The 27,399-nt window shown below is 40.9% G+C and overlaps 1 protein-coding gene across 3 annotated transcripts in view; it reads right to left on the bottom strand.

The window, feature by feature from the left end:
- The window catches only part of cacna2d3 (calcium channel, voltage dependent, alpha2/delta subunit 3), a 91,619-nt gene that overhangs the window by 45,726 nt on the left and 18,494 nt on the right, over positions 1-27,399 (bottom strand). For all 3 annotated transcript variants that reach the window (XM_061932213.2, XM_061932214.2, XM_061932215.2), the window contains one exon: positions 5,108-5,167. In XM_061932213.2, the coding sequence (XP_061788197.2) occupies positions 5,108-5,167 (60 nt within the window). The remainder of the gene's footprint in view (positions 1-5,107; positions 5,168-27,399) is intronic.

The raw sequence follows: 27,399 nt of genomic DNA, 5'->3' as shown, positions 1-27,399 counted from the left end.
AAAGTAAGTAGCAATTTCAGTTAATTGTTGTATTTAATATTCTTATTATTGTATTTTATATGTCCATATGTATAATGGGAGTGACTCAGGTGTTCATTTAGGTATAATTTAAGTAAAAGTTCTGATTTAAAGTAAAACTCCTTCTTACACCGCTTTCTTACATCGCCGTAGTTCATGGACCCATGACCTCCAGTATTAGTCTAGGCTCCCGCGTTGACGTTTGCAGATTTAAAAAAAAAGGGATATTCTACATGTTTTTGGCCTAAATTAAGCATTTCAAGCATTAAAATGGCTAAATGAACAACGATCAATACTAAGTAGTATTGTCTATTAGACGAGACCAAATTTAAGTGCGCTGAGCCTCTGAATGGCTCAGCCTCAGGCAGAATTACTATGTTGAATTGAAGGAGGTTAGAGGTGACTAGTGGGTGTTATTTCATGTCTGGTGGGCTATCAAATGATAAAAAAAAAACTTGTTTAGAAGATTGTAAATAGTTTTTTATGCTCTCGCTATGAAAATATTTGATATAATTACTAACTCCTACTTTGGGGAAATTAATTTACCACTGTCAGGCCTGAAACCAATTAACAGCAATAAACAAAGGTTTACTATAATTCATAGTATTAGAGGGAGACATTTCAAAGTGGTTTAGTTGAATTTCTGACCTTTTGAACCATATTTTGTGTCTGTCGAAGTCGGAAAAGAAAGTCTGTCGAAAAGCCTTGAGAATGTCTGCTCGTTTCTTTTTTCTATTCTGAACCATTGAAGGAGCATATGGGGGTGAGAGTTGAATATATGGTCGGTCTGACCATTCTACAAAATGTTTATATTGTTTGTTATGGCTAAAGGATTCAAGGAGGTTGCAGAATAAACATTTCCAAAACAACGGGACCTTGACACATGAGGAAAACAGATAAATGGCCAGTAGACCAAGCCTATGTGTGATTCGCATGATTCTCGATTCATCCAACTCATCCGGAGGACGTTGTCTGTTTGCATGGGCAATTCAATCCAACTTTGTACTTTTGATTATGGGTAAATACAACTTTTGTACTTAATTCACTTTTGTTGCTGTTTAAGATTCGGACCATCCACCACAGTAGCAAGTGAGTTACGATAGAATCAACAATTAAAACAAACTGACACTACTATTCATAAATAAAGTTGATTTGATTTGATTTGATCACATCTTGTTACCTTTGCTGATTTTTACCTAAGCAAGGACTAAATTAGAGACAAATCCATGTTTAAAAACAGTAAGACATAAGGCTGTGGGTGAAATGGATTTACTTGTGTAGTGGTTAGTCCGGAAATGTTGCTGCAAATAGAAATATGACAACCAATGAAATGTCTTGCTTCCCTAAAGGAAAATAGTTAGTCTGTCCCACCATTCTGTGGCTGCTACTTCAGAAGAAAAACTACCTCTTCCTGCCTGATTGGCCTCTTTGTGGCCTTCTGCACTGAGAGATGAAGAAAGAGTGGAGGGGGGAAGAAGGCTTCACATTCGAAGGGTAGGCTATGCGGGCATCACCATCAAGCAGCTTGTGACAGCTCATACCACGCCTGAGCAGCTCTCTGACGAGCTGCAGAGAGGTGATGGTGTTGCTGAGGGGAGGGGTTGCAGGGGCTGTGCAGGAATAATGCATCCTCAGCAGAGCTGCTGTACAGAGGGCCGTAAAGCGTGGGGGTTATTACAGTCAAACAGGCCACGGGACACTGCAGCTCTCTGCAAGACGCCGCGCTGTTTCTGCTGCACTACTGCAGTCGTCTGGAGGCCTCGCTGCACAGAACTGCCCTACAGCACAGCCTGCGGAGGCCACAAAAGGTTCGTTCATAGATCCTTGTCATTCAAACAGATGTATAATCATTGCATAATGGTAGGATTTATAGTACTGAAATAAATTATAAGGTTTCAAAATATAAAAAATTACATCACCACATAAAATGGCTTAGATCTTTAAAAATGGAAATATTTATAAATATAATAAGATATGTAGCGTCAAATATATGTTATTTTGTGCTGGTAAATTATATATATTTTAATCACAGGTTACTACTCCATCCATCTATCCATTTCCTACCGCTTGTCCCTCTCAGGGTCGCGGGGGGTGCTGGAGCCTATCTCAGCTGCATTCGGGCAGAATGCGGGGTACACCCTGGTTACTACTCGATAATTTTAAATTACTTCAAAACAAGTACAGGATTTTTTTTATTTTTTACTTGAATGTATGTCATTTATTTGCTCAAAAACTTAGTGACAATTCTATCTAAAGCCCAGTCTAGATTTATGTGGGAAATAAATTTGCCAGTGAGTAAATAAATAAATGATAAATGGGTTGTACTTGTATAGCGCTTTTCTACCTTCAAGGTACTCAAAGCGCTTTGACACTACTTCCACATTTACCCATTCACACACACATTCACACACTGATGGAGGGAGCTGCCATGCAAGGCGCTAACCAGCACCCATCAGGAGCAAGGGTGAAGTGTCTTGCTCAGGACACAACGGACATGACGAGGTTGGTACTAGGTGGGGATTGAACCAGGGACCCTCGGGTCGCGCACGGCCATTCTTCCACTGCCAGTCGGAGTCTCCTCACTTACTTTTGCACTGACGTATGCATCACTGACCGCCTTTCAGGTAATCATCTGTGGTTAAGGTAAAGGAGCACGGCAAAAAAAATTGTGCGTTTTTGTGATTAATCGCATCCGTTGATGTCAGCTCGAGTTCATATATTCATTTGCATATATTATTATCTTTATATTTACAATCAATTATTTTTGATTTTCATATGATTCAATATATAATAAATAAAACAAAATTATAAAAACAACTTTTTATCTTTACATTGGGAGAGTGAGAGTCAGAAAACAAGTTAACTGAGTCAACAAATGCCTCTTCTGCACATTTTTCTACAGTCATACTCAGCCTGTTTAACGGCCCAAGTAATAGATTTCCTATAACAAAGCTAAAAGTTATGTTAATAAACTTGCTGATGCAGCAATGAAAAAAAATGATAGGAGACATCAGCCCTGATATGTCCTCCCTTGAACAGGCCAATCCTCTTGGGGTCACTGCAAAAAAAGCTGCAGCGTACGCACTCACAGCAGCTCAGATAAGATAAGGCTTTTCTTATCACATCATGGTCAGTGAAATGGGCCATAAAAATGCACATTGTCAGGATGACACCACGAGGGGCAATGTCATGACATCACATCATTAACGCAGGTTGATATCGTAATGTCATTATTTTTTATGGTTTCATCACCCGAATGCTCGGTACATTCTATCTGTGACAACTTTCGGACATAAGCAAATATTTCCCCTTGCTGTAATTCCTATTACCACAACCTACAAACACAAAGTACAATTCCAAGAAAACTGTTAATTTACAAGCCACAACATTAGGTGCACATAAACCATGCAACACAAGAGCTGCATCAAAATGTCTGCCATTACAGTAAAAAGTATTTCTCATTTGAGTTAACATTGTTAGAGGGGTATTATTTAAATAATTGTACTACCGTTCCTGTCCAAAGCAAAGGTGAGGAACTGTACTGTATGCGATAAGGACGTATCGATAAACGGTATTAATGATAGCATTACTATTAATGTTTTCAATTATTTTAATTAAAATTATCGAAACACCATAATTGAGAACCACACTTTGATAAACTCACTGACTGACTAGCATTAGCTTTTTAGCTAGATTAAATGCTAACATGAATACAAAACATTAATGTTTTTCCCTATTAAGAAACGACATACCTTACACATACACATAATTATCTGAGCAACTAAGATATTCAATTGTGCACATTCAACCGGCAGGCTGTGCTAAAACAGAGTGATCGTTCTATACTCAAAGAACACGGCACAGACAAAGACAACCTTATTAATAGAGACGGTTTATCAACAAAAAATTTTTTTTACAACTTTTAAGGTTACACATATTCTGACACTCAAAATAAAATGATGGCTCTTAAAAAGCCAGAAGAATACTTAATATTTCCTTTGCCGAGATAGGATTTATTTATTGTACCGGTAGTTTAAAAAAAAAAGTGTGTGTATAAATACTTTTTGAGCACATTCATAAATACTGTGATAATAATGATAAGTGTGATAACATTTTGCTCACAATAACCGTGATATGAATTTTCATATTGTTATACCCCTACTGGGTGAAGTTAAAAATATTTTTACACCACTATAAGGACATCATCATTTAAAAACATATGCATTATCATCTTTGTAAAGGCTAAATGTTAGATTCAAGTCTTGTGTTGGATCTCTCTCCGTTGTGGTAGACCAATTTTACAGGGTTTAGGTTGATGATTCAAAGTCATGGGGAAAAGGTTTTTACAATTCCAAATTTATATAAAACATATGGATATCAAATTCCATTAGCGATCTGGTAATGTGAAATCAGTGTAAACAGTATGGGGATAGGAAGTAACTGTATTCAACTGTTGTAAACGCTTCTATTAACTTTAAAGTGCTGCGGTTATTTCAGAGTTTTGTTGCTCGAGTGGATTTCCAATCTGGAGTCGGGTACGTGAAACAATGCTCTGTGAAAGAGAGTTTCATTTATCTTAGTCTTATGGACAGAGATGGGGAAGGCGAGAGAGGGAGAAAGAAAGAGAGAGGTGGGGTGGGGGCGTCTAATAAACGACAAAAATACTGCATTCCCTCTGCAGAGACTAAGGAAGCTCAATGCAGCTTGAAAATGCGCAATGGGAGCTTTTCTATTGTCCCTAACGCAACCAGATGTTTAAATCTTGTTGAATAAAGTCAAAAAGAAATGAAAGCGTTCAATCCCTCTAGCACACCTGGCACACTGGCAGTCCTGATTCGGGTATAAATCTTCAGTATGTGAAACATCCTGTCAGGGATGGGTTGTGAGTCTGGACATCAAGGAGCTGCAGCCTTCTACAAGGATGCAATATGTATCGATGCTGACACCCATGTGAAGGACCATGCCTAGCCAATTAAAGACTTATAGCGTCTATCACCTTCCTCTCACCTTTGCTAGTCCCCCTTATGGCCAAATGAATCTCTATCATTTTTTTTCCTGTTTTCTTTTGTTTTCCTGGTTCTAGCCTTACCTGCAAGTCTGGGTTATCTTCGTGCTGATGATGCGCGTCTTCTGCTGCCTCCACCAGCCGCTGTGTGGAAAGAAAAACATCCTAAAAAAACAAGAAACTATAGCTGGCTGCAAAAAAACGGGGAACGAAGCACGCTCATCCAATTTGCAAAATTTTATTGACACATTTGCAAAAAGACTGGCTTTTAATGTCACAAGACAGAGCTACCTTTGAGTAGGGATGAGTATAATTAAAATTGGAATATGGATGGATTCATCTGCTGTTGTTGTTTTTGAGGATGTTTTTGTTGTTGTTGTCTCTCTGTTTTATTACCCTATTTTCCCCACAATTTCCCCCTCTGTCTTATTTTTCTTCTTCTTTTTATCCCGTCCTGCTTCGGTCTGACTGCGCCAAATATTAAATACATCCATTTAATAAAGTCCAATACAAATGAGGCAACAAGAGAAGTATCCCACAATTTTCTTTTGTAAAGCAATTCTGTACAGCAGATATGGGCATCTACATCGGCTGGTCAGCATATGTTTTAAAAAAATGTTTTAATTAACGATGCGAGAAGCGTTAACAGGCCCCAGCGGGGTTCATGCGGTGAGGTCTTTTCCGATGCCCTGACACACCACCAAAAATTTCAGGAAGATCGGAGAACGTGTAAGGACATTATAACAGTTGTCATTTTTCACCACAAGTGGGCAATACTGGCACCACTGCAGTAATGCAGTTGACTTCCACCCAATACTCCGACCCACCATCAAAAATTACAGGAAAATCGGAACATCTGTTAGGAAGTTTTTACAGTTATAGTTTTTTATCACAATGGGGAAATACAGGCGTCAAAGTAGTCATGCAGTTGCGTCCCACCCAATACTTCCACTCACCATTAGAATTTCAGGAAAACTGGCGCATGTGGAATGAAGTTATGACAGTTATAATCTTTCACCACAAGGGGGAAATAATGGCGCCGCAGCAGTCATGCAGTTGCGTCCCACCCAATCCCCACCAACCAACCATCAAAAAATTACGAAAAGATCAGACCATGCATAAGGAAGTTATGACTGTTATAGTAGTCCACCACATGGGGGCGATAAAGGTAGTAGGTAGTAGCAGTAGTTATGCATTTGTGTCACAACCCATCATCAAATAATTTCAAGAATATCAGAGCATGTGTAAGGCTGTTATTATTTTCCACCACAAGGGGGCAATAATGGCCCCGCAGTAGTCATGCAGTTGTGTCCCACCCAAAACCCCAACCCTCCATCAAACATTTCAGGAAGATTGGATCTTGAGTAAGGCTGTTATTATTTTTCCACCACAAGGAGGCGATAATGGCGCCACTGCAGTAATGTAGTTGCCTTCCACCCAATACTCCGACCCACCATCAAACATTTCAGGAAGATTAAAGCATGTTTAAGGAACATGCTGTTATAAATGTTCACCACAAAGGGGCAAAAAGGGCACTGGGATAGTCATACAGTTGCATCTCACCCAACACCCTGACCCACCGTCAAAAATATCAGGAAGATCTGAGCAAGTGTAAATAAGTTATTACTTTTATAGTTTTTCACCAAAAAAGGGCAATAAAGGCATCAGAGTAGTTATGTAGTTGCATCCCAACCAACACCTCGACCCCCCATCAAAAATTTCAAAAAGAACGAAGCATTTGTATGGACGTTATTACTGTTGTAGTTTTTCACCACAAGGGAGGCGACAATGGCGGCACAGTAGTCATGCAGTTGCATCCCACCCAACACCACAACCCATCATCAATATGTTTTTAGGAAAATCAGAGCATGTGTTAGGAAATTATGGCTGTTATAATTTTCCACCACAAGGGGGCGCTAATATTGCCACTGCAGTAATGCAGTTGTATCTCACCCAATGGTCTGACCCACTATCAAAAATTAAAGGAAAATCGGAACATCTGTTAAGAAGTTTTTACACTTATAGTTTTTTATCACAATGGGGAAATACAGGCGTCAAAGTAGTCATGCAGTTGCGTCCCACCCAATACTTCCACCCACCATTAACATTTCAGGAAAACTGGAGCATGTGGAATGAAGTTATGACAGTTATAATCTTTCACCACAAGGGGGCAATAATGGCTGCGCAGCAGTTATCGAGTTGCGTCCCACCCATTCCCCACCAACCAACCATCAAAAATTATGGGAAAATCAGACCATGCGTAAGAAAGTTATGACTGTTATAGTAGTCCATCACAAGGGGGTGATAAAGGTAGTAGGTAGTAGCAGTAGTTATGCAGTTGGGTCCCAACACATCATCAAAAATATCAGGAAGATCAGAGCATGTGTAAGGCTGTTATTAATTCCACCACAAGGGGGCAATAATGGCCCCGCAGTAGTCATGCAGTTGTGTCCCACCCAAAACCCCAACCCTCCATCAAACATTTCAGGAAGATTGGAGCTTGAGTAAGGCTGTTATTATTTTCCACCACGAGGAGACGATAATGGCGCCACTGCAGTAATGCAGTTGCCTTCCACCCAATACTCCGACCCACCATCAAACATTTCAAGAAGATCAAAGCATGTTTAAGGAACATGCTGTTAGAAATGTTCACCACAAAGGGGCAAAATGGGCAGAGGAAGATCAGAGCATGTGTAAGGAAGTTATTATTGTTATAGTTTTGTACTAGTTTTTTGTCACTTTAGCACAGTGTGTGTTGTAGTGTTTCTACGGAAGACACATTCAAACATTTTTGTGTCAAAATATCACTTTCGCTTTTTTTTTTTAATTAAATATAAGAAAAATACGTTCCAGACAAAATTTGTTGAATGCTTGCCTCAGTCGCAGATACTCGCTGTTCCTCTTGCCTAAACACTGCACTGAGTTGCAGGATGGTGAGACAACCAGGAGCACCAAAACAAGCTCGCTATTTAGCATAGTTAGCATCATCTCGCTTGCTTACTAATAGTTGCCTTCGTTTGCTCTCCGAGACACAACATCGGCCGCTGTCCACTTTCCTGCTAACCATATTTGGATGATTACAATTCGAGCACTGTTAGTATTTCTTAGTAGCCAGCAAGAAGGTATATTTTTGAGGTTGACAGATGTAAACAAAGGTCACAACACTGGAAGTATATTACCCGAGGGGGCATGGCTACAGGATAGAGTTGCCAAATGGGGAACAAGTTCTTTACATGCATGTTATAAAATTTGACATTATATTTTTATTGATAATAATTAATCAATTGTATACTAAAAAAACTAAAATTATGTGGTATATTACTTGGGACATGTAAGTGTCAAAAAGAGGTTGGTAGATAAAAATGGAATCTAAAGGTAAAATATAATGTAGAAATGCACCTAATTGCAAGAAATGTAGTCTTGATTTTCAAAATTGTGTGGCACCACTTGTGCCACACAATTGTTGTCTTCCTCTTATTTTTCAAAGGGTGCTCACATACTGGAAAATAAGTAAAATAAAACCATATTCAAAAATAAAAACACTTTGACATAAAATGTGTTACTAAAATGTCAGTAGCAGTTTTTCATGTGGTGGAATTTCTGAACTTTTGAACGATTTTTTGTGTCTGTCGAAGTCCGAAAAGAGAGCGAAGTCGAAAAGCATTGCATTAAGAAGTCTGCTCGTTTCTCTTTTTTTTATTCTGTGCCATTGAAGGAGCATATGTGGGTTAGAGTTGAATATATGGTCGGCCTGACCATTCTACAAAATGTTTTGATTGTTTGTTATGGCTAAAGGATTCAAGGAGGTTGCAGAATAAACAGGTCCAAAACAACGGGACCTTGACACACGAGGGAAACACATAAATGGCCAAGTAGACCAAGTCTATGTATGATTCGCATGATTCTCGATTCATCCAACGTCTCCGGAGGACGTTGTCTGTTTGCATTGGCAATTCAATCCAACCTTGTACCATTTGATTATGGGTAAATAAAACTTTTGTACTAAATTCACTTTTGTTGCTGTTTAAGATTCGGACCTTCCACCACATGCACAAAGCCACTTGAATATAGACTATATAGGGTGCCGTTTACACTGCACACCAAATCTGATTTTTTTGCCTTCAAGTGACACAGATCGGATTTTTTTGGCAGTCTAAACGCTTTAAAGTGCTTCAAATTTTATTTTTTCACATCAGATTTAAGCCACGTCAGGAAGTAATCCTGAATCTTTTCAAATGTGACTTCAGTCTAAACAATGCGATGCGACCTAAAAGGTCGCATTGCCATACTTGCCAACCCTCCCGGATTTTCCGGGAGACTCCCGAAATTCAGCGCCTCTCCCGAAAACCTCCCGGGAAAATTTTCTCCCGAAAATCAGGCGGAGCTGGAGGCCACGCCCCCTCCAGCTCCATGCGGACCTGAGTCCTCTTTCCCACAATATAAACAGCGTGCCTGCCCAATGACGTTATAACTGTAGAATGATCAAGGGCGAGTTCTTAGTTTCTTATGTGGGTTTATTGTTAGGCAGTTTCATTAACGTCCTCCCAGCGTGGTAACAACGCACAACAGCAGCAGTCACGTTTTCGTCTACCGTAGAGCAGTTCGTCTGCCGTAAACAGCAATGTTGTGACACTCTTAAACAGGACAATACTGCCATATACTGTACATGCATATGTGACAATAACATCTAGGGCTTTTAGAGAGTGCACAACTGCGCACACAACAAGGAGACGAAGCAGAAGAACGAGGAAGATACAGCCGTGGCGGCGCCGACGACGAGTAAGATGAAGAAATACGCTTGTAAGTTCCAAGCCGCAGCTGCGATTGGACCTGGATAGCGTCCGGGAAGAAGTAGTGGACTACCAAGTGCTTGGCAGTGAAGATCTTCCTCAGGAAGCAAAGATTGACCAGTTTTGGGCCTTGCTAGGGAGAGATGGAAGATACCAGACTCTAGTGCATTTGATGAAAGCACTTTTGTGCGTGCCACACAGCAATGCATCATCAGAGAGGGTGTTCAGCATGGTTAGAAAAATAGTGACAGAGAATAGAACAAGGATGGACAATTCAATCCTTAACTCAACAATGAGTAGATGAATGTTATGTGTGTGTATATATGTGTAAATAAATGAACACTGAAATTCAATTATTTCTTTTACTTATATATATATATATATATATATATATATATATATATATATATATAAAAGAAATATATATTTATAGCTAGAATTCACTGAAAATCAAGTATTTCTTATATATATATATATATATATATATATATATATATATATATATATATATATATATATATATATATATATATAAGAAATACTTGACTTGGTGAATTCTAGCTGTAAATATACTCCTCCCCTCTTAACCACGCCCCCAACCACGCGCCCCCCCCCCCCCCAAATTCTAAATAATCTTTTTTAGTTTGTGTTGTTGTCAGCTATTATGTTCTATTTTAATTTATATTGCGATGAAAACAAACAAAAACAAATCTTTGAACATTTAACTTTTTTGTTAGCTATTCAAAGTTCCCACTAATAACACATTTTACAAGACCACATTGAAGACATCATTATAAAGTAACTGACCTTCTTTGTGGACTGTTATGCTGGATCCACTATGGACTGTACTCTCACAATATTATGTTAGACCCACTCGACATCCATTGCATTCGGTCTCCCTAGAGGGGGGGGGGTTACCCACATATGCGGTCCTCTCCAAGGTTTCTCATAGTCATTCACATCGACGTCCCACTGGGGTGAGTTTTTCCTTGCCCTTATGTGGGCTCTGTACCGAGGATGTCGTTGTGGCTTGTGCAGCCCTTTGAGACACTTGTGATTTAGGGCTATATAAATAAACATTGATTGATTGATTGATTGATTAAATGCTCATGGTTAGTAATATGAGCATCTGACAAGGTAATCAATTTTGTCATAGCAAAATTCAATGCAGCCTCTGAATGGGCGCGTACTGGAGTACTCAAACACACATGCTCAGTCACACCGTTGCTCTACAATGAACTTACGACTTGTCCAGAGTGTAGCATAGCCAGATGACAGCTAATGCCCGTCAAAGGTAATGTTACAGACATGAAATGAATGAACAAGTCGGCTAATTGTTTCAACCGCCGTCTGTAGTTTTACCTGCTCACCAAAAAGTTGTTGATGTCCTGGGCCCCTGCTCTGCTGTTCCTACTCCTGGCCTCTTTGCCAACTATTTTCTGATGTCCGTAGCTGTGCTTTTTGGGGCGGGTATCCTAACCCTGCTTAAGTTCGGTCGCGCTCGCTTAATTGTGATGAGGAAGTACCATGGCAGGAAGAACGAACCGCGGTATGGACCAAGCCATTTTTTAAGAAGGGGCTAAGGGGGTTATTGAAATTATAAAAATTACAATATTGTATGACTGGTGGCTTTGTTAATTCACAAATTGAATTGAATATATATTAGTTCAGTGTATGCATAATCAGTTTGTCATTGAAGCTACTGGGGGTTATGTGTGGGCCCTGCTCAGTGGCCTAGTGGTTAGAGTGTCCGCCCTGAGATCGGTAGGTCGTGAGTTCAAACCCCGGCCGAGTCATACCAAAGACTATAAAAATGGGACCCATTACTTCCCTGCTTGGCACTCAGCATCAAGGGTTGGAATTGGGGTTAAATCACTGCAGCCCACTGCTCCCCTCACCTCCCAGGGGGTGATCAAGGGTGATGGGTCAAATGCAGAGAGTAATTTCGCCACACCTAGTGTGTGTGTGACAACCATAGGTACTTTAACTTTTAACTTTTAGCGGGCTATGGGCCCTTATAATTGTCATCACCTTTCCCCACCTATACAGCGACCCTGGACATACGCAATAAGTGTCCTTATTTGAACAATATTGCTGTCTAAAACAGCCCATTTGTCAATACAAACAAGTATCAAACACTGTGAATTTTGTTGACTAAAAATGTTCATCTTAATTATCGTCAACGACCTATTTTCCTCTGACTAAAATAGGACGATAACGAATCCCAACAAATGCACGTTGACAACAATAACGACGACGAAATTGACAATTTGATCTACGGATAAAAACAAGACGAAAATGTTGACAGAGACAAAATCCAATCATATTTAATGTTGTCATTTTGCGGGTGGGACAAGATATGAATCTATCCAATTACAGTAGTATTTGGAGAGGGGCGGGAGTAATTCATGGCACGGATCTAATCAGAACTTCTGTTTTTGTAGGACACAATGTTTGGATTTTTCACTGGGAAACACGACTGTATTATAGGGGTGTAATGATTAACTGTAATAATGATGACCGCAGCAAAACCTCTGACAGTATTACTCTTTTAAATAAAAATGATCAAAAAAAACGAAATTGATAACTTCTGTTGCCAGCTCACTAGCTCAAATGCTAACATGAAAACAAGAGACATACGTATTTCTGCTTCAGAACAACCTACCCCAATCTTAACTTATATGAACACATTACTGTCTGAGCAACTAAGATATTAAATTGTACACATTGAAGCTACAAGCTGTGCTCTCTTAGCATGGAATTAAGATGATCGCTCTTTTCTCAGAAGAAAAGAGAGGTAGGGGTTTTATGATGCATTCAAGTACTGCTGAACAGAGTAGAACAGACAACAACCGCCAGAAATAATATGTACAGTAACTAGAATATATTTATGTGATATGGATTGTGGGAGGGCAGCACGGTGGAAACAGGGGTTAGTGCATGTGCCTCACAATACGGAGGTCCTGGGTTCGATCACCGGGCTCGGGGTCTTTCTGTGTGGAGTTTACATGTTGTCCCCATGACTGCGTGGGTTCCCTCCGGTTACTCCGGCTTCCTCCCACCTCCAAAGACATGCACCTGGGGATAGGTTGATTGGCAAAACTAAATGGTCCCTAGTGTGTGAATGTGAGTGTGAATGTTGTCTGTCTGTCTGTGTCGGCCCTGCAATGAGGTGGCGACTTGTCCAGGGTGTACCCCGATAGGCTCCAGCACCCCCCGCGACCCCGAAAGGGACAAGTGGTAGAAAATGGATGGATGGATGAACTGTGGGAGAAAACTGTAGTATGAACATTCCAAGTGACTGTACAAGATACAGTACTTTAAATAAAATGCTCTCAGAGGGGAATTGCACGTTTTTGTTTTTTTCGATTATTCACAATCCTTAAGTGAGACAAGCACATGTTTGTTTCTTTTTATGTACTCTAACTCGTAAATAAACACTATCAAAACGACAGCTAACAATGGGAGTCGCTCTATACCGCCTATAAAGCGCTCTAAAAAAACGTCTCCAAAGTTGTATGTACACGCTAGAGATGCGCGGATAGGCAATTATTTCATCCGCAACCGCGTCAGAAAGTCGTCAACCATCCGCCATCCACCCGATGTAACGTTTGATCAGAACTGCACCCGCCCGCCATCCGCCCGTTGTTATATATCTAATATTAATAAAAATAAAAAAAAGGGGTGAAAACTACGCGAATTGCACCTTGTGCAGACAAGATTTTTCGATCGGACACGGAGGAATTAGCGATGTAAAAGACCACGTTGGGACAAAAAAACACAAGTCTAATGCCGTTGCTAGCGATACAAGTGGAAAACTTTCAACGTTTTTCGTCGCCCAAACAGATTCTTTGGATGTGATAAATGCCGAAGTTTTATTTACGGAGGCAATAATTGAGCATGGACTTCCAATCGCACTGGCTGATCACATGGGACAGTTAATAATGTAATGCAACCTTTAAAAATCATTACGCGGTGATCGCGATCCCAAAAATAAACTTTTCTTGCATGATAATGTCCAGAAAAATTCGCTTTATATTACTATAGAGTCCTTTTAACGAATGAGTTTGATGGTTTATCACAAACCTTAAATGAAAGAAGTCCTTTGTTCTCCTGCACCATGCATGCGCAATCCTGTCGGCTGTATTTCACAGCACGACATACTGTTAAAAGTGTTTATACTATTTATACTTTCAATTAACAAATTGAAGTCTTGTGAAAGGTTGACAGGATAACTGGCATTAACTGTCAAAATAATTTCAAACTATTGAAGTTAGCTTACAGAATAAACATGTCAATCAACCCATATGATTTTTGCTGTAATATTTTTGTTTTGAAAAGTCACTGTGACTGATAGAAAAGTGATGGTTTTAGCAACATTTTAACCTGTCTGAATGCTAATAATCATTTTGCGTCGGGGGGCGAAGCCCTGAACCCTCCACCAGGACTTTGTCCTGGACCTACCGGGGCCTGCGGCCCTTGGACCCTGGCTACTAGGTTTTTCTGATTTAAAAGTTGGCAGGTATGGTGAGGTTATAAAGCTTTTGCCTGTTAAAGAAAGGAGACTGATCCAATGCACAGACATTCGCGTGCCACGCTGTCACGACCCAGACGCACACCAGTGCGCAATCATATGGGAGCCGCGCTGAGCGCACCTCCAAGCGCGTCTCGCTGCCGGCGACAGCCGGGTATGGGCCCACGCTCCAGCGCCATCCATTTTCAGGGCTAGTTGATTCGGCAGGTGGGTTGTTACACACTCCTTAGCGGGTTCCGACTTCCATGGCCACCGTCCTGCTCTCTATATCAACCAGGGTGAGCCCCACCCCTTTCGTGAGCGCACTGCGCGCGGAGTGACCCCTGTTACGCGCCCCCGGCAACAGGGGTGGCAAGCAGGTAAGCTGCGCGGGCGGAGCGCGCGGAGTGACCCATGTTACGAGCCCCCGGCCACGGGGGTGGCGGGCAGGTAAGCGGGGGCCTCACGTGCCATCATGGAAAGAAAAAAAATGTAAAAAGAAAAAAAATTTATTAAATTGTTATATGTATCCAGTGATTATACTATAAAGTTATTTTCCATTTAACTTCACCAGTTTTAGATTATTTGTATTCAAAATCGCTGAATTTTCACATTTGCCGTTCAAATACTGAGAAGAGACTTGCGGGTAGTCAGCAGCCAGTTGAGCCTCACCATGGATTGCGCAATGACTCGGCTAACTGCTGGCCTGCTGTGCAGTGAGACCGTATTGCTATATGAACTATATTATACATTTCCATAGTTTAGTTAGCTGAGGTACAGTATATAATGTACAGTGTATTTTGTCAACAACTGTATGTGTGTAACGTATTTCTCGTGCTGAGCAATCATAAAACGGCTGCGAAGACCGTTTTAATCCCGCCTCCTGGTGGTAGAGTTGAGCACTTTTTGGCTTCTTATTAAATAACTTTTTTAAATAGATTCAATCTTGCACGTGGAAACTTTAAGTGTGGGCTTTAGTTGATATAACACTCCCGTCAGGGGGTGCATTCTACGCCGGGGGAGCATTATCCGGCACAACAGCGGCGCATGGACTTCATTTATAAGTAAAGGTAAGACCATAATAACGTTTATTTAATTAAATGTGCTTTGTTGTGTGCTACAGTTTGTGTGTGTAAATTTAAAGTCAAGTTAAAGTAGCAATGATTGTCACACACACTAGGTGTGGTGAAATGTGTCCTCTGCATTTGACCCATCCCCTTGATCACCCCCTGGGAGGTGAGGGGAGCAGTGGGCAGCAGTGGCGCCGCGCCCGGGAATCATTTTTGGTGATTTAACCCCCAATTCCAACCCTTGATGCTGAGTGCCAAGCATGGAAGAATGCTGGTATGAGCTTTTAAACACAACCCGTTAACTGCTGCCAATCAAATGGTGAATAAGATACTCTTTAGGGTTCATATGTTTGTAAATCTGACTGTGATGAAGTCAGTGCCTCACCAGCCATGAACCTCACCGCATTTCACTGCAATGTTCCCTTTTTACTTAAACAATAACTGCGATTAACCATGGCAGACTTCATGAGAGCCAACAACGACTACTTTGGGAAAAACGATATTTGAGAACCTTATATTTTTGAACCTGAATATACAAAGGATGAGCTAAAAGTTTTAGAAGCTGAGTGGTAAGCAGATCCAGCAAGTAGCACTATTGCTAAGTGCTAAACAAGAAATACAAACTACTAACATAATAAAACAATCACTTACTGTATGTCTGCTCTCACTAGGATGCCGACTGATGGGATGTTTATATCGTCCTGTTTAGATGAATAATTATTTCATAAACCTTACGCAGTTAAAAGAATAATAAGTTGGCGCAAACAAGCATCTTTTCGAGTTTTATTTTGCCAACTCCGTGGCTAAGTTGGATGTCAAAGTTGACCAACTTCTCGGTTTATGGCCACAACCTTCTTCTATACAATTGAGAGGCATGATTTATAATCTAGAATTAACTTTTATCAACTCGGAGGCAATGCAGAAGCTCACCGGCTCACTATGTCAATAGCTGTATAAGCTATTTACCTCTCTGTGATCACGGTGCCACTAAAAGTAGTTCCTCGGCATTAGCGCTTATAATAACAATATCGCTAACACTTGATTAAAAAGCAGGTTACAACATGTAAATTGAGTATTATTGACAGTTTTTGGATGTTTTTTTAAGGGGGCTTCATGGGCGCTGTAGATTACTCCCATTAGTTGCTTTCATAGTCACCTTGTACTTGCCGTGTGATACAAATTAGAATGCACAAAAAAGAGACTGTTATTGTCTTACATAGGGATTCTTAATGATAGGCAACATTAAAAAATAAAAGTGCAGTTCACCTGTAAGTTTAGTGTATCAAGAGCAGAGTGCTATAACCTTGTTTACCTCAACCCCTGTTATGTGCCTCTAGTCAAAAGACAGCCTGTGACCAAAAAAACAGTGAGAAGGTGGTCAGAAGGGGTCCAAGAGACACTACAGGGCTGTTTTAAGGTAACTGACTGGCAGGTGCTCTTGGAGCCTCATGGAGAGGACATTGACGGGCTCACAGAGTGCATCACAGACTATATCAACATCTGTGTTGATATAGTGTGTCTGATTCACCTGCTACCCAAACAACAAGCCGTGGGTGACCAAGGACATCAAAGCCCTACTGAATGAGAAGAAGAGAGCATTCAATACTGGTAACAGGGAGGAGGTGAAAAGAGTTCAGGGGCTTCTGAAGACCAAACTCAGGGAGGCCAAGGAGAACTACAGGAGGAAGCTGGAAGGGAAGCTGGAAGACAACAACATGAAGGCGGTTTGGAGAGGTATGCAGACCATCACCGGCCTCAAACCGTCAGGGGATAGGACGGAGACAAAGAGAGGGCCAATGAACTAAACCAGTTCTTTAACAGGTTTGACACAGTGGCTCCGACAAGCTCCTTCCCCCCCCAAGACATGCCAGCCGGCCCCCTGACAACTTCAGCGAACCAATCCACCCCCCCCACCCCTCCTTACAGCCCCCCAACTCCAATGACTACCTCCCCCCACTTAACACCTCACCCTCAGTTTGATGAACCCCCCCTCCTACAATCACCTGAGACCCCCCCCCCCCAGTGTGTCTGTCTGCAGAACAGGTGAATGCACAGCTTAATAAGTTACACACAGGCAAGGCCGCATGGTGCTCAAAGCCTGCGCCCCACAGCTGTGTGGTGTGCTACAGCACATCTTCAACATGAGCCTTAGGCTGCAGAAAGTCCCCACACTGTGGAAAACCTCATGCGTGGTCCCCATCCCCAAGTGCACGCGACCCAGTACGTCGAAGGACTACAGGCCCGTGGCTCTAACCTCCCATATCATGAAGACCATGGAGAGGTTGGTCCTGGAACAACTCTGCCCTACAGTCAAGCCCCACCTGGACCCACTCCAATTCGCCTACCAGCCCCGACTGGGAGTGGAGGACGCAGTCATCTACCTGCTGAACCGAGCCCACACCCACCTAGACAAGCCTGCGAACAGTGTGAGGGTCATGTTTTTTGACTTCTCCAGTGCTTTTAATACCATACGGCCTTGACTACTAGGTGTGAAGTTGGAGACGATGCAGGTGGAGCCCCCCTTGGTGTCCTGGGTTGTTGATTACCTGACTGACAGACCACAGTACGTGCAACTGCAGGACTGTGTGTCTGACAGGCTGGTCAGCAACACCGGGGCCCCGCAGGGCACAGTCCTCTCCCCCTTCCTCTTCACCATCTACACCACCGATTTCCACTATCAGTCAGAGTCCTGCCACCTTCAGAAGTTTTCGAATGACTCTGCGATAGTGGGGTGTATTGAGGATGATGACGATGAGGAATACAGGGCACTGGTGGAGGACTTTGTCACATGGTGTGGAAAGAACCACCTCCAGCTTAATGTGACGAAGACCAAGGAGCTGGTTGTGGACCTGGGAAGGAGGAGGAGTACTACGGCGACCCCTGTTTCCATCAGGGGGGTCGATGTGGACATGGTTGAGGATTATAAATACCTCGGTGTACACATGGACAACAAGCTGAATGGGTCAAAACACGTGGAGGCACTCTACAAGAAGGGACAGAGCCGCCTCTACTTCCTCAGGAGGCTAGGATCCTTCAACGTCTGTACAAAGATGTTGAAGATGTTCTACGAGTCGGTGGTGGCGGGCGCCTTCTTGTACGCCGTGGCCTGCTGGGGCAGTGGGCTGAGAGCGAGGGACGCAAACAGACTGGACAAGTTGGTAGAGAAGGCCAGAAACGTGGTGGGAGTGGAGCTAGACTCTCTGGCGGTGGTGTCAGAGAGGAGAAGTCTAGCAAAGCTCCTAGCCATTATGGACATCACCTCCCACCCACTACACTCGGACCTTGCAGAGAGAATGAGCACGTTCAGTGGAAGGCTCAGACTCCCAAAATGCAACACGGAACGACACAGGAGGTCCTTCATACCGACAGCAATCAGACTGTATAATGCATATGTTCCTTGACTGCCCTTAAATGTAGAGTATATGTAGAATATATTTATATTATTTATATATTATATATATAATATATTATATATATTATATAATTTATTATTATTACTGTCTATAGTGAGCGAACTGTGGTGTTGAATTTCTCCCAGGGATCAATAAAGTACTTTCTATTCTATTCTTTTCTATTCTAAATGTCACAAGCGGGCCTCACAGAAAATATAGTTCAAACTGTCACAAGTGTAACAAGAATTCAACCACCTTTTGCTGGGAGCTGCTCTGTATACAGTTGGTTGAGTGAGGGTGCCTTTCTTACGATGTGTCTTTGCATTCTCTTTCAAAGTCCTATTCCAAATTATAGGACTTTCAGGGTACATTTCACATTTGAGGTACCACTGTGTCTGTGTTTGCTTTTTGATCAGTATCCTAGGAATGCAGTTGAGGCAGTCACATACCCCAGCAGGTATTTCGTCATCCCGATAGAGTATGGGAATGGTAAGACACCTTTATGTATGGCATGTATCACAAATATACCTTTTATAATGATGCACTTTGTAACATTAAGTCCTGGCGATCCTTGTGTTATAAGGTTTTCGTGTTGACGACGAACCCCCATAGATTATTATTACTGTACAAAAAGAGAAATAATTATGTGCAAGCGAAGGAAGAATACGGCCCTGTTTATACTGCACACCAAATATTTGCCCTTAAGTGACACAGATCTGATTTTTTTGCCAGTCTAAATGCTCCAAAGTGCTTCAAATCTGATCTTTTCGCATCAGATTCAGGGCACAACAGGAGGTAGTCCAGTGTTAATTTCGTTAACTACATTTTTTGCCTTAGTTATCGTCAACAACTTATTTTCCCCTGACTAAAAGAGGATGATAATGAATCACATCAAATGCACGTTGACAAAAATAATGACAAAATTAATTCACGATTTCGTCGACGAATAAAACCGAACAAAAAAATTGACAGAGACGAAATCCAATCGTATTCAATTTTGTCTTTTGGCAGGTGGGACAAGTTAGGAATCACAGTAGCACGTAGGGGAGGGGCGGGTTGTACATCAGAGCGGTGATCCAAGCAGAACTACAACTACTAAGACACAGTGTTTGGATTTATTTTTTACTGGGAAACAAGACTGTATTGCAGGGATGTAACGATAAACGGTATTAATGATAACCGCGACAAAACTCCTGACGGTTAGTATTACCCATAGGATTTAAAATGATCGAAAAACTGAGATTGATAACTGCACTTTGATAAACTCACGGACTGACTGGTGCCGGCTCGCCAGCTTAAATACTAACATGGAAGCAAGTGACATACGTCTTTCCTCATTAAAAACAACATACCTCAATCTAAACTTCTATAAACACATTACTGTCTGAGCAACTAAGTTATTCAGTTGTACACATTGAACCAACAGCTGTGCTCTCTGAAAACGGAATTAAGAGGATCCTCAGAGGAAAAGACACTGAGGTGTTTTATGGCGCGTTCAAGTATCGCTGAACAGAGTAGGACAACCCACACCAAAAGTAATTCATGTTTATAATAGACTTTATTTATCGTACTCTTTTCATTTAAATACATCGTAAAGCACGTACCAATATTTACAATACAACACTAAACATTTAGCTCTCAAAAAGATAAAACACTAAGTCTAAAACACTTCAGTGAAACATAAACACATTTTTGTTATGTTTACAAAACCTTTTGAGTACATTCAAGAATACCACAATATTAATGTTAAACGTGTGTGACTATTTTAGTCATTTATTATTCAACATTTAAAAACAATTCTTAATTTCAGCTAAAATAAAAACACACAATAAGGTTGGTGTGAAATGTACTTATTGAAATATTCATGGAGTGCATGTCTTGTTGTGAATTTAGTTTTTGAGATGCTCTGCAATAACAAATTATTAATAAAAGTGATTTCAAGACAGGGCAGCACGGTGGCAGAGGGGTTAGTGCGTCTGCCTCACAATACGAAGGTCCTGAGTAGTCTTGGGTTCAATCCCGGGCTCGGGATCTTTCTGTGCGGAGTTTGCATGTTCTCCCTGTGACTGCGTGGGTTCCCTCCGGGTACTCCGGCTTCCTCCCACCTCCAAAGACATGCACCTGGGGATAGGTTGATTGGCAACACTAAATTGGCCCTAGTGTGTGGATGTGAGTGTGAATGTTGTCTGTCTATCTGTGTTGGCCCTGCGATGAGGTGGCGACTTGTCCAGGGTGTACCCCGCCTTCCGCCCGATTGTAGCTGAGATAGGCTCCAGCGCCCCCCGCAACCCCAAAGGGAATAAGCGGTAGAAAATGGATGGATGGATTTCAAGACAACTTCAAATATGCATTGTACTTTATATTTTAGTCGACAAAATTTACTGTACTTTCAGTCGACTAAAATGTTGAGGAATTTAGTCGACTAAAACTAGACTACAACTAAATTGATTTAGAGGACTAAAATATGACTAAAACTAAAATACATTTGGGACTTCTGAGCATGGTCTGTGCAAGGCATGCTTAGCGGGGGCTCTGTGGAAATGTGACCTCTTTTTATATTTTATTGGCACTCCAACTCCACGCGTCATCTCTACCATACTTTTTACTGGCCTGTCGTGTGCAGCTTTTCTTTGTGATTGCGCCTATAAGTTATGCGATGTTTGGACGATGTCCAAGCCTCGTGCTTCTCCGGGTCCAGATATCATGGAGGAGTCAGTCATCGACTCGGCCCTTTTTAAGAGGATAAGTCAGAAGATAGACAAAATTCGAGCAGACATCCTCGACAATCCTAAATCCGTTGTCAGAGGAGAGATAGCGGCTGTTGTGGAGCCATTTGAGAGCATTGTCTCGTCTATAGCATGGACTGGAACTCCTCGCTAATGCTAATAATAACAAATTAATAGCGTCACCAAACTAACTGCCACGTGGATCGTCTCTCTGAAAAATTTGATGGTCTGGAGAGCAGCTCAAAGTGCAATAATGTCCGAGAAGTTCCCTGAGGGCTGTGAGGGCCCCCGTCCGACTCAGTTCACCACTCAAATCTTGCAGGAGGTCCTGAAACTTGATGACAAGCCCATGCTGGACTTAGCTTACCGGACCCTCCGCGCTAGGCCTAAAGATGGCAAACCTTCACGGCTGCTCGTTGTACGAGTACATTTATTTTAAGTCCGGGACAGATTCTACGAAGGGCGGGTGAGGCTTCTCCGCTATCCTATATGGGCAAGAAGCTTTAAATGTTTCCTGATTTCACGACGGCCGTGGCTCGGAGGCGAGTGACCTTTGCTGCGGTGAAGAAAAGGCTACATTCATGTCCCAACGTGAAGTTTGGACTTCTCTTTCCGGCAACGTTGCAGTTCAATTTATCCAACGACCAGGCGCACAGATTCAATGATTCCACAAAGGCGGCGGACTTTGTGGACAAAAAAATTTAAATGGGAGTTGCCTCAGATTTCATCAAGGAGGCATTCTAGCATGCTAGCTGGCCACTGCCATTTTGAAGCTAGAGGACTACAAATACCAGAAGGGTGAGATATCTTGCCTTTCTTATCGATTACGTTCGACCTTATTCAGATTATTATATTATTGACTAATTTGCCGGTTGTATGTCGGTCTTCTTCATATATATTTGCACATTCGATGGAAGGAATAGGTTTTGATAGTAAGCTGTAATTATGCAATGGTTGTTTATTTTGTGGGGCAGGGATGTTGCACGCACCCAGTTTAGAGGGGTGCTTCTGCAAGAGCTTTGGGGTGGAGGTGCACTGTTTTGTTTTTCTTTTCATTGCATCAGTCAAGTATATTTTTTTGTTTTACCACAAACTTGCATTGTTGTATACTATATATTTGATATTTGCATCTTTTTGCTATGACCCAGCCTAATTGAACAGCAACGTCCGGCGGGTGTGGCATTAGGTTTACCAGTTTTAATTGCAAAGGTCTTAATAATCCTATAAAATGAAGTAAAATATTACATAATCTCCGTCATCTGGGTGCACAGGTAATCTTGCAGGAGATTCATCTTAAACCTTCTGATCACTTGAGGCTGAGAAAAGGATGGATAGGACAGACTTTCCACTGGGGTTGGGCGATTATATGACCGTGATTGTTGGTTCACGATAAATTTGAGTTCAATCACGGTGATCAGCTGTTAGCATATTTCCTCGATCAAACATGGCAGAACTGACTGTTAGAAGTTACCGCAGTAGTAAACAGTAGGGAAGCAACGATGCTCGGTATAATCCTGCACGGAACAATCCACCTTTATTGACCATGATCCTGTGTGTCTGTGAATATGTGTGTGTTTATGTACGTTTGTGTGTGTTTGTGTGAACGTTTTTGTGTCCGTGTATGTGCGTGACCTCCCGTTCTTGTTATTTCTGATCATGCTCCAATGTCAATGGATTTACTCTTCATAAACCTGACAACCACACATGCGCCATGGCATTTAAATATATGATTACTTTGATGAGGACTTTGTGGATTTTGTTTTGCGTCAAATAGATTTTTTGTGCTCTTAAATAAGACTCCCGGGATGTCGTTTGCTGTACTCTGGGAGGCGCTGAAGGCATACATTAGGGGGAAGATATATGTATCCTGTACAAGTTATGAGAACAAATGTAGGAATAATAAATAAACTACTTTGACCCAACACATATCTTTGTTAGATAACTTGTACTTTACCTCTCAAAACCTAGACGCTTATAAGGAAAGGCTTTCCTACAGGCAGAACTTGTTGTCCTTGTGACAGCCCGTGCTCCTGAACAAATACTCCTTTCAATATCTCAGTTTTATGAACATGGCGATAAAGCTGATAAACTATTAGCTCATCAACTACGCCAGATATCACCATCCCATTATATTCCACACATTAAATCCGGTTCAGGTATAGTTACGGATAATCTTAAGATCAATAATGTACTGAGGAATTTCTATGCGTCCTTCTACTCATCTTCTTATTGTTCTACTCCTGAGGTTGATAATTTTTTTGCCAATCTGGAAATCCCCTTGGTTGATTAGTCTGCTGCAATGGCGTTAGAGAGAGTAGAATTACAGGTTGCAGCGTTATAACTACAAAACGGAAAATCCCCGGGACCAGATGGCTATCCTCCCAAATTTTTCAAAATGTTTTTGCATAAGCTAGCCCCCCGATTATTGGACATGTACTATGAACCGTTTGAATCTGTCCGCCAAGCTTCAGTTTCTCTCCTCTTGGGGGGCGGAGTCAAGGGGGAGGAGTATATTTATAACTAGAATTCACTGAAATTAAAGTATTTCTTATATATATATATATATATATATATATATATATATATATATATATATATATATATATATATATATATTAGGGGTGTGGGAAAAAATCGATTCGAATTCAAATCGCGATTCTCACGTTGTATGATTGAGTATCGATTCTCATTTTTCAAAAATCAATTTTTCTTTTTCTTTTTCTTTTTTTTAATTTATTTTTTTGTTAATCAATCCAACAAAATGATACAAAGCAATACCATAACAATGCAATCCAATTCCAAAACCAAACCCGACGCAGCAAAACTCAGAACAGCAATAAACAGAGCAATTGAGAGGGGACACAAACACGACACAGAACCATCCAAAAGTAGTGAAACAAAAATGAATATTATCAACAACAGTATCAATATTATTAACAATTTCAACATAGCAGTGATTAAAAATCTCTCATTGACATTATCATTAGACATTCATAAAAAAAAAAAAAAAAGAACAATAGTGTCATAGTGGCTTACACTTGCATCCCATCTTGTAAGCTTCACAACACACTGTGTCCAATATTTTCACAAAGATAAAATAAGTCATATTTTTGGTTCATTTAATAGTTAAAACAAATTTACATTATTGCAATCAGTTGATAAAACATTGTCCTTTACAATTATAAAAGCTTTTTACAAAAATCTACTACTCTGCTTGCATGTCAGCAGATTGGGGTAAATTCTGCTGAAATCCTATGTATCGAATGAATAGAGAATTGTTTTGAATCGGAAAAATATCGTTTTTGAATCGAGAATCACGTTGAATTGAAAAAATCTATTCATAATCGAATCGTGACCCCAAGAATCGATATTGAATCGAATCGTGGGACACCCAAAGATTCGCAGCCCTAATTTACATATATATATATATATATACACACAGGTAAAAGCCAGTAAATTAGAATATTTTGAAAAACTTGATTTATTTCAGTAATTGCATTCAAAAGGTGTAACTTGTACATTATATTTATTCATTGCACACAGACTGATGCATTCAAATGTTTATTTAATTTAATTTTGATGATTTGAAGTGGCAACAAATGAAAATCCAAAATTCCGTGTGTCACAAAATTAGAATATTGTGTAAGGCTAATACAAAAAAGGGATTTTTAGAAATGTTGGCCAACTGAAAAGTATGAAAATGAAAAATATGACCATGTACAATACTCAATACTTGGTTGGAGCTCCTTTTGCCTCAATTACTGCGTTAATGCGGCGTGGCATGGAGTCGATGAGTTTCTGGCACTGCTCAGGTGTTATGAGAGCCCAGGTTGCTCTTATAGTGGCCTTCAACTCTTCTGCGTTTTTGGGTCTTGCATTCTGCATCTTCCTTTTCACAATACCCCACAGATTTTCTATGGGGCTAAGGTCAGGGGAGTTGGCTGGCCAATTTAGAACAGAAATACCATGGTCCGTAAACCAGGCACGGGTAGATTTTGCGCTGTATGCAGGCGCCAAGTCCTGTTGGAACTTGAAATCTCCATCTCCATAGAGCAGGTCAGCAGCAGGAAGCATGAAGTGCTCTAAAACTTGCTGGTAGACGGCTGCGTTGACCCTGGATCTCAGGAAACAGAGTGGACCGACACCAGCAGATGACATGGCACCCCAAACCATCACTGATGGTGGAAACTTTACACTAGACTTCAGGCAACGTGGATCCTGTGCCTCTCCTGTCTTCCTCCAGACTCTGGGACCTCGATTTCCAAAGGAAATGCAAAATTTGCTTTCGTCAGAAAACATGACTTTGGACCACTCAGCAGCAGTCCAGCTGGTGTCGGTCCACTCTGTTTCCTGAGATCCAGGGTCAACGCAGCCGTCTACCAGCAAGTTTTAGAGCACTTCATGCTTCCTGCTGCTGACCTGCTCTATGGAGATGGAGATTTCAAGTTCCAACAGGACTTGGCGCCTGCACACAGCGCAAAATCTACCCGTGCCTGGTTTACGGACCATGGTATTTCTGTTCTAAATTGGCCCGCCAACTCCCCTGACCTTAGCCCCATAGAAAATCTGTGGGGTATTGTGAAAAGGAAGATGCAGAATGCCAGACCCAAAAACGCAGAAGAGTTGAAGGCCACTATCAGAGCAACCTGGGCTCTCATAACACCTGAGCAGTGCCAGAAACTCATCGACTCCATGCCACGCCGCATTAACGCAGTAATTGAGGCAAAAGGAGCTCCAACCAAGTATTGAGTATTGTACATGCTCATATTTTTCATTTTCATACTTTTCAGTTGGCCAACATTTCTAAAAATCCATTTTTTGTATTAGCCTTACACAATATTCTAATTTTGTGACACACGGAATTTTGGATTTTCATTTGTTGCCACTTCAAATCATCAAAATTAAATGAAATAAACATTTGAATGCATCAGTCTGTGTGCAATGAATAAATATAATGTACAAGTTACACCTTTTGAATGCAATTACTGAAATAAATCAAGTTTTTCTAAATATTCTAATTTACTGGCTTTTACCTGTATATATATATATATATATATATATATATATATATATATATATATATATATATATATATATATATATATATATATAGTACAGTAAACAGTATCTAAAACACAGTTGTTTTACTAACTGTACTGTACTTGCTGCTTACTTAAAAAAAAAAAAAACACTTACCTTTCACTATTTGAGTAGCTTTTGTTCTGCCATTTGAGTACTTAGACTTAGACTTCCTTTTTATTGTCATTCAAATTTGAACTTTACAGTACAGATAAGAACGAAATTTCGTTACATAAGCTCATGGTAGCGCAGGATAAAAAAGCAATAAGGTGCATATATAAATAAATAAATAGGTTACTGTACAGATAAATATATTGCAGTTTTTCACATGCATCCAGGTTTATGGATGTATAAATGTATACATATGTCTTTTTTATTCCAGCGAGTTAATCCATTTTGGGGGGAGTTGAGGGGATAATTATGATGCGTTCAAGAGTCTTACGGCCTGAGGGAAGAAGCTGTTACAGAACCTGGAGGTTCTGCTTCGGAGGCTGCGGAACCTCGAGCGATCTCTGAATCCGGGAACATATCCTTCACGGATTTGTTGAAAACATCCGCAAATGAGAACGGAATGTTGCTTGCAAGGTGACCCATAATTATGAGGGGCCGTTAGGGACATTATTCAGAATTACCACTTACATACACTACTGAAATGCTCTCACATAAACAACTGAAATCTTTTTCTTTTATACACACTACTGAAACACTCTTATAAACACTACTGAAATGCTCTTACATACACTACTGAAACACTCTTATAAACACTACTGAAATGCTCTTACATACACTACAGAAACACTCTTATA

This window comes from Nerophis lumbriciformis, linkage group LG38, assembly GCF_033978685.3.
Source record: "Nerophis lumbriciformis linkage group LG38, RoL_Nlum_v2.1, whole genome shotgun sequence".
Lineage (NCBI taxonomy): Eukaryota > Metazoa > Chordata > Actinopteri > Syngnathiformes > Syngnathidae > Nerophis > Nerophis lumbriciformis.
The sequence above is the reverse complement of the archived record's forward strand: the minus strand, read 5'-3'. Positions and strand labels throughout refer to the sequence as shown.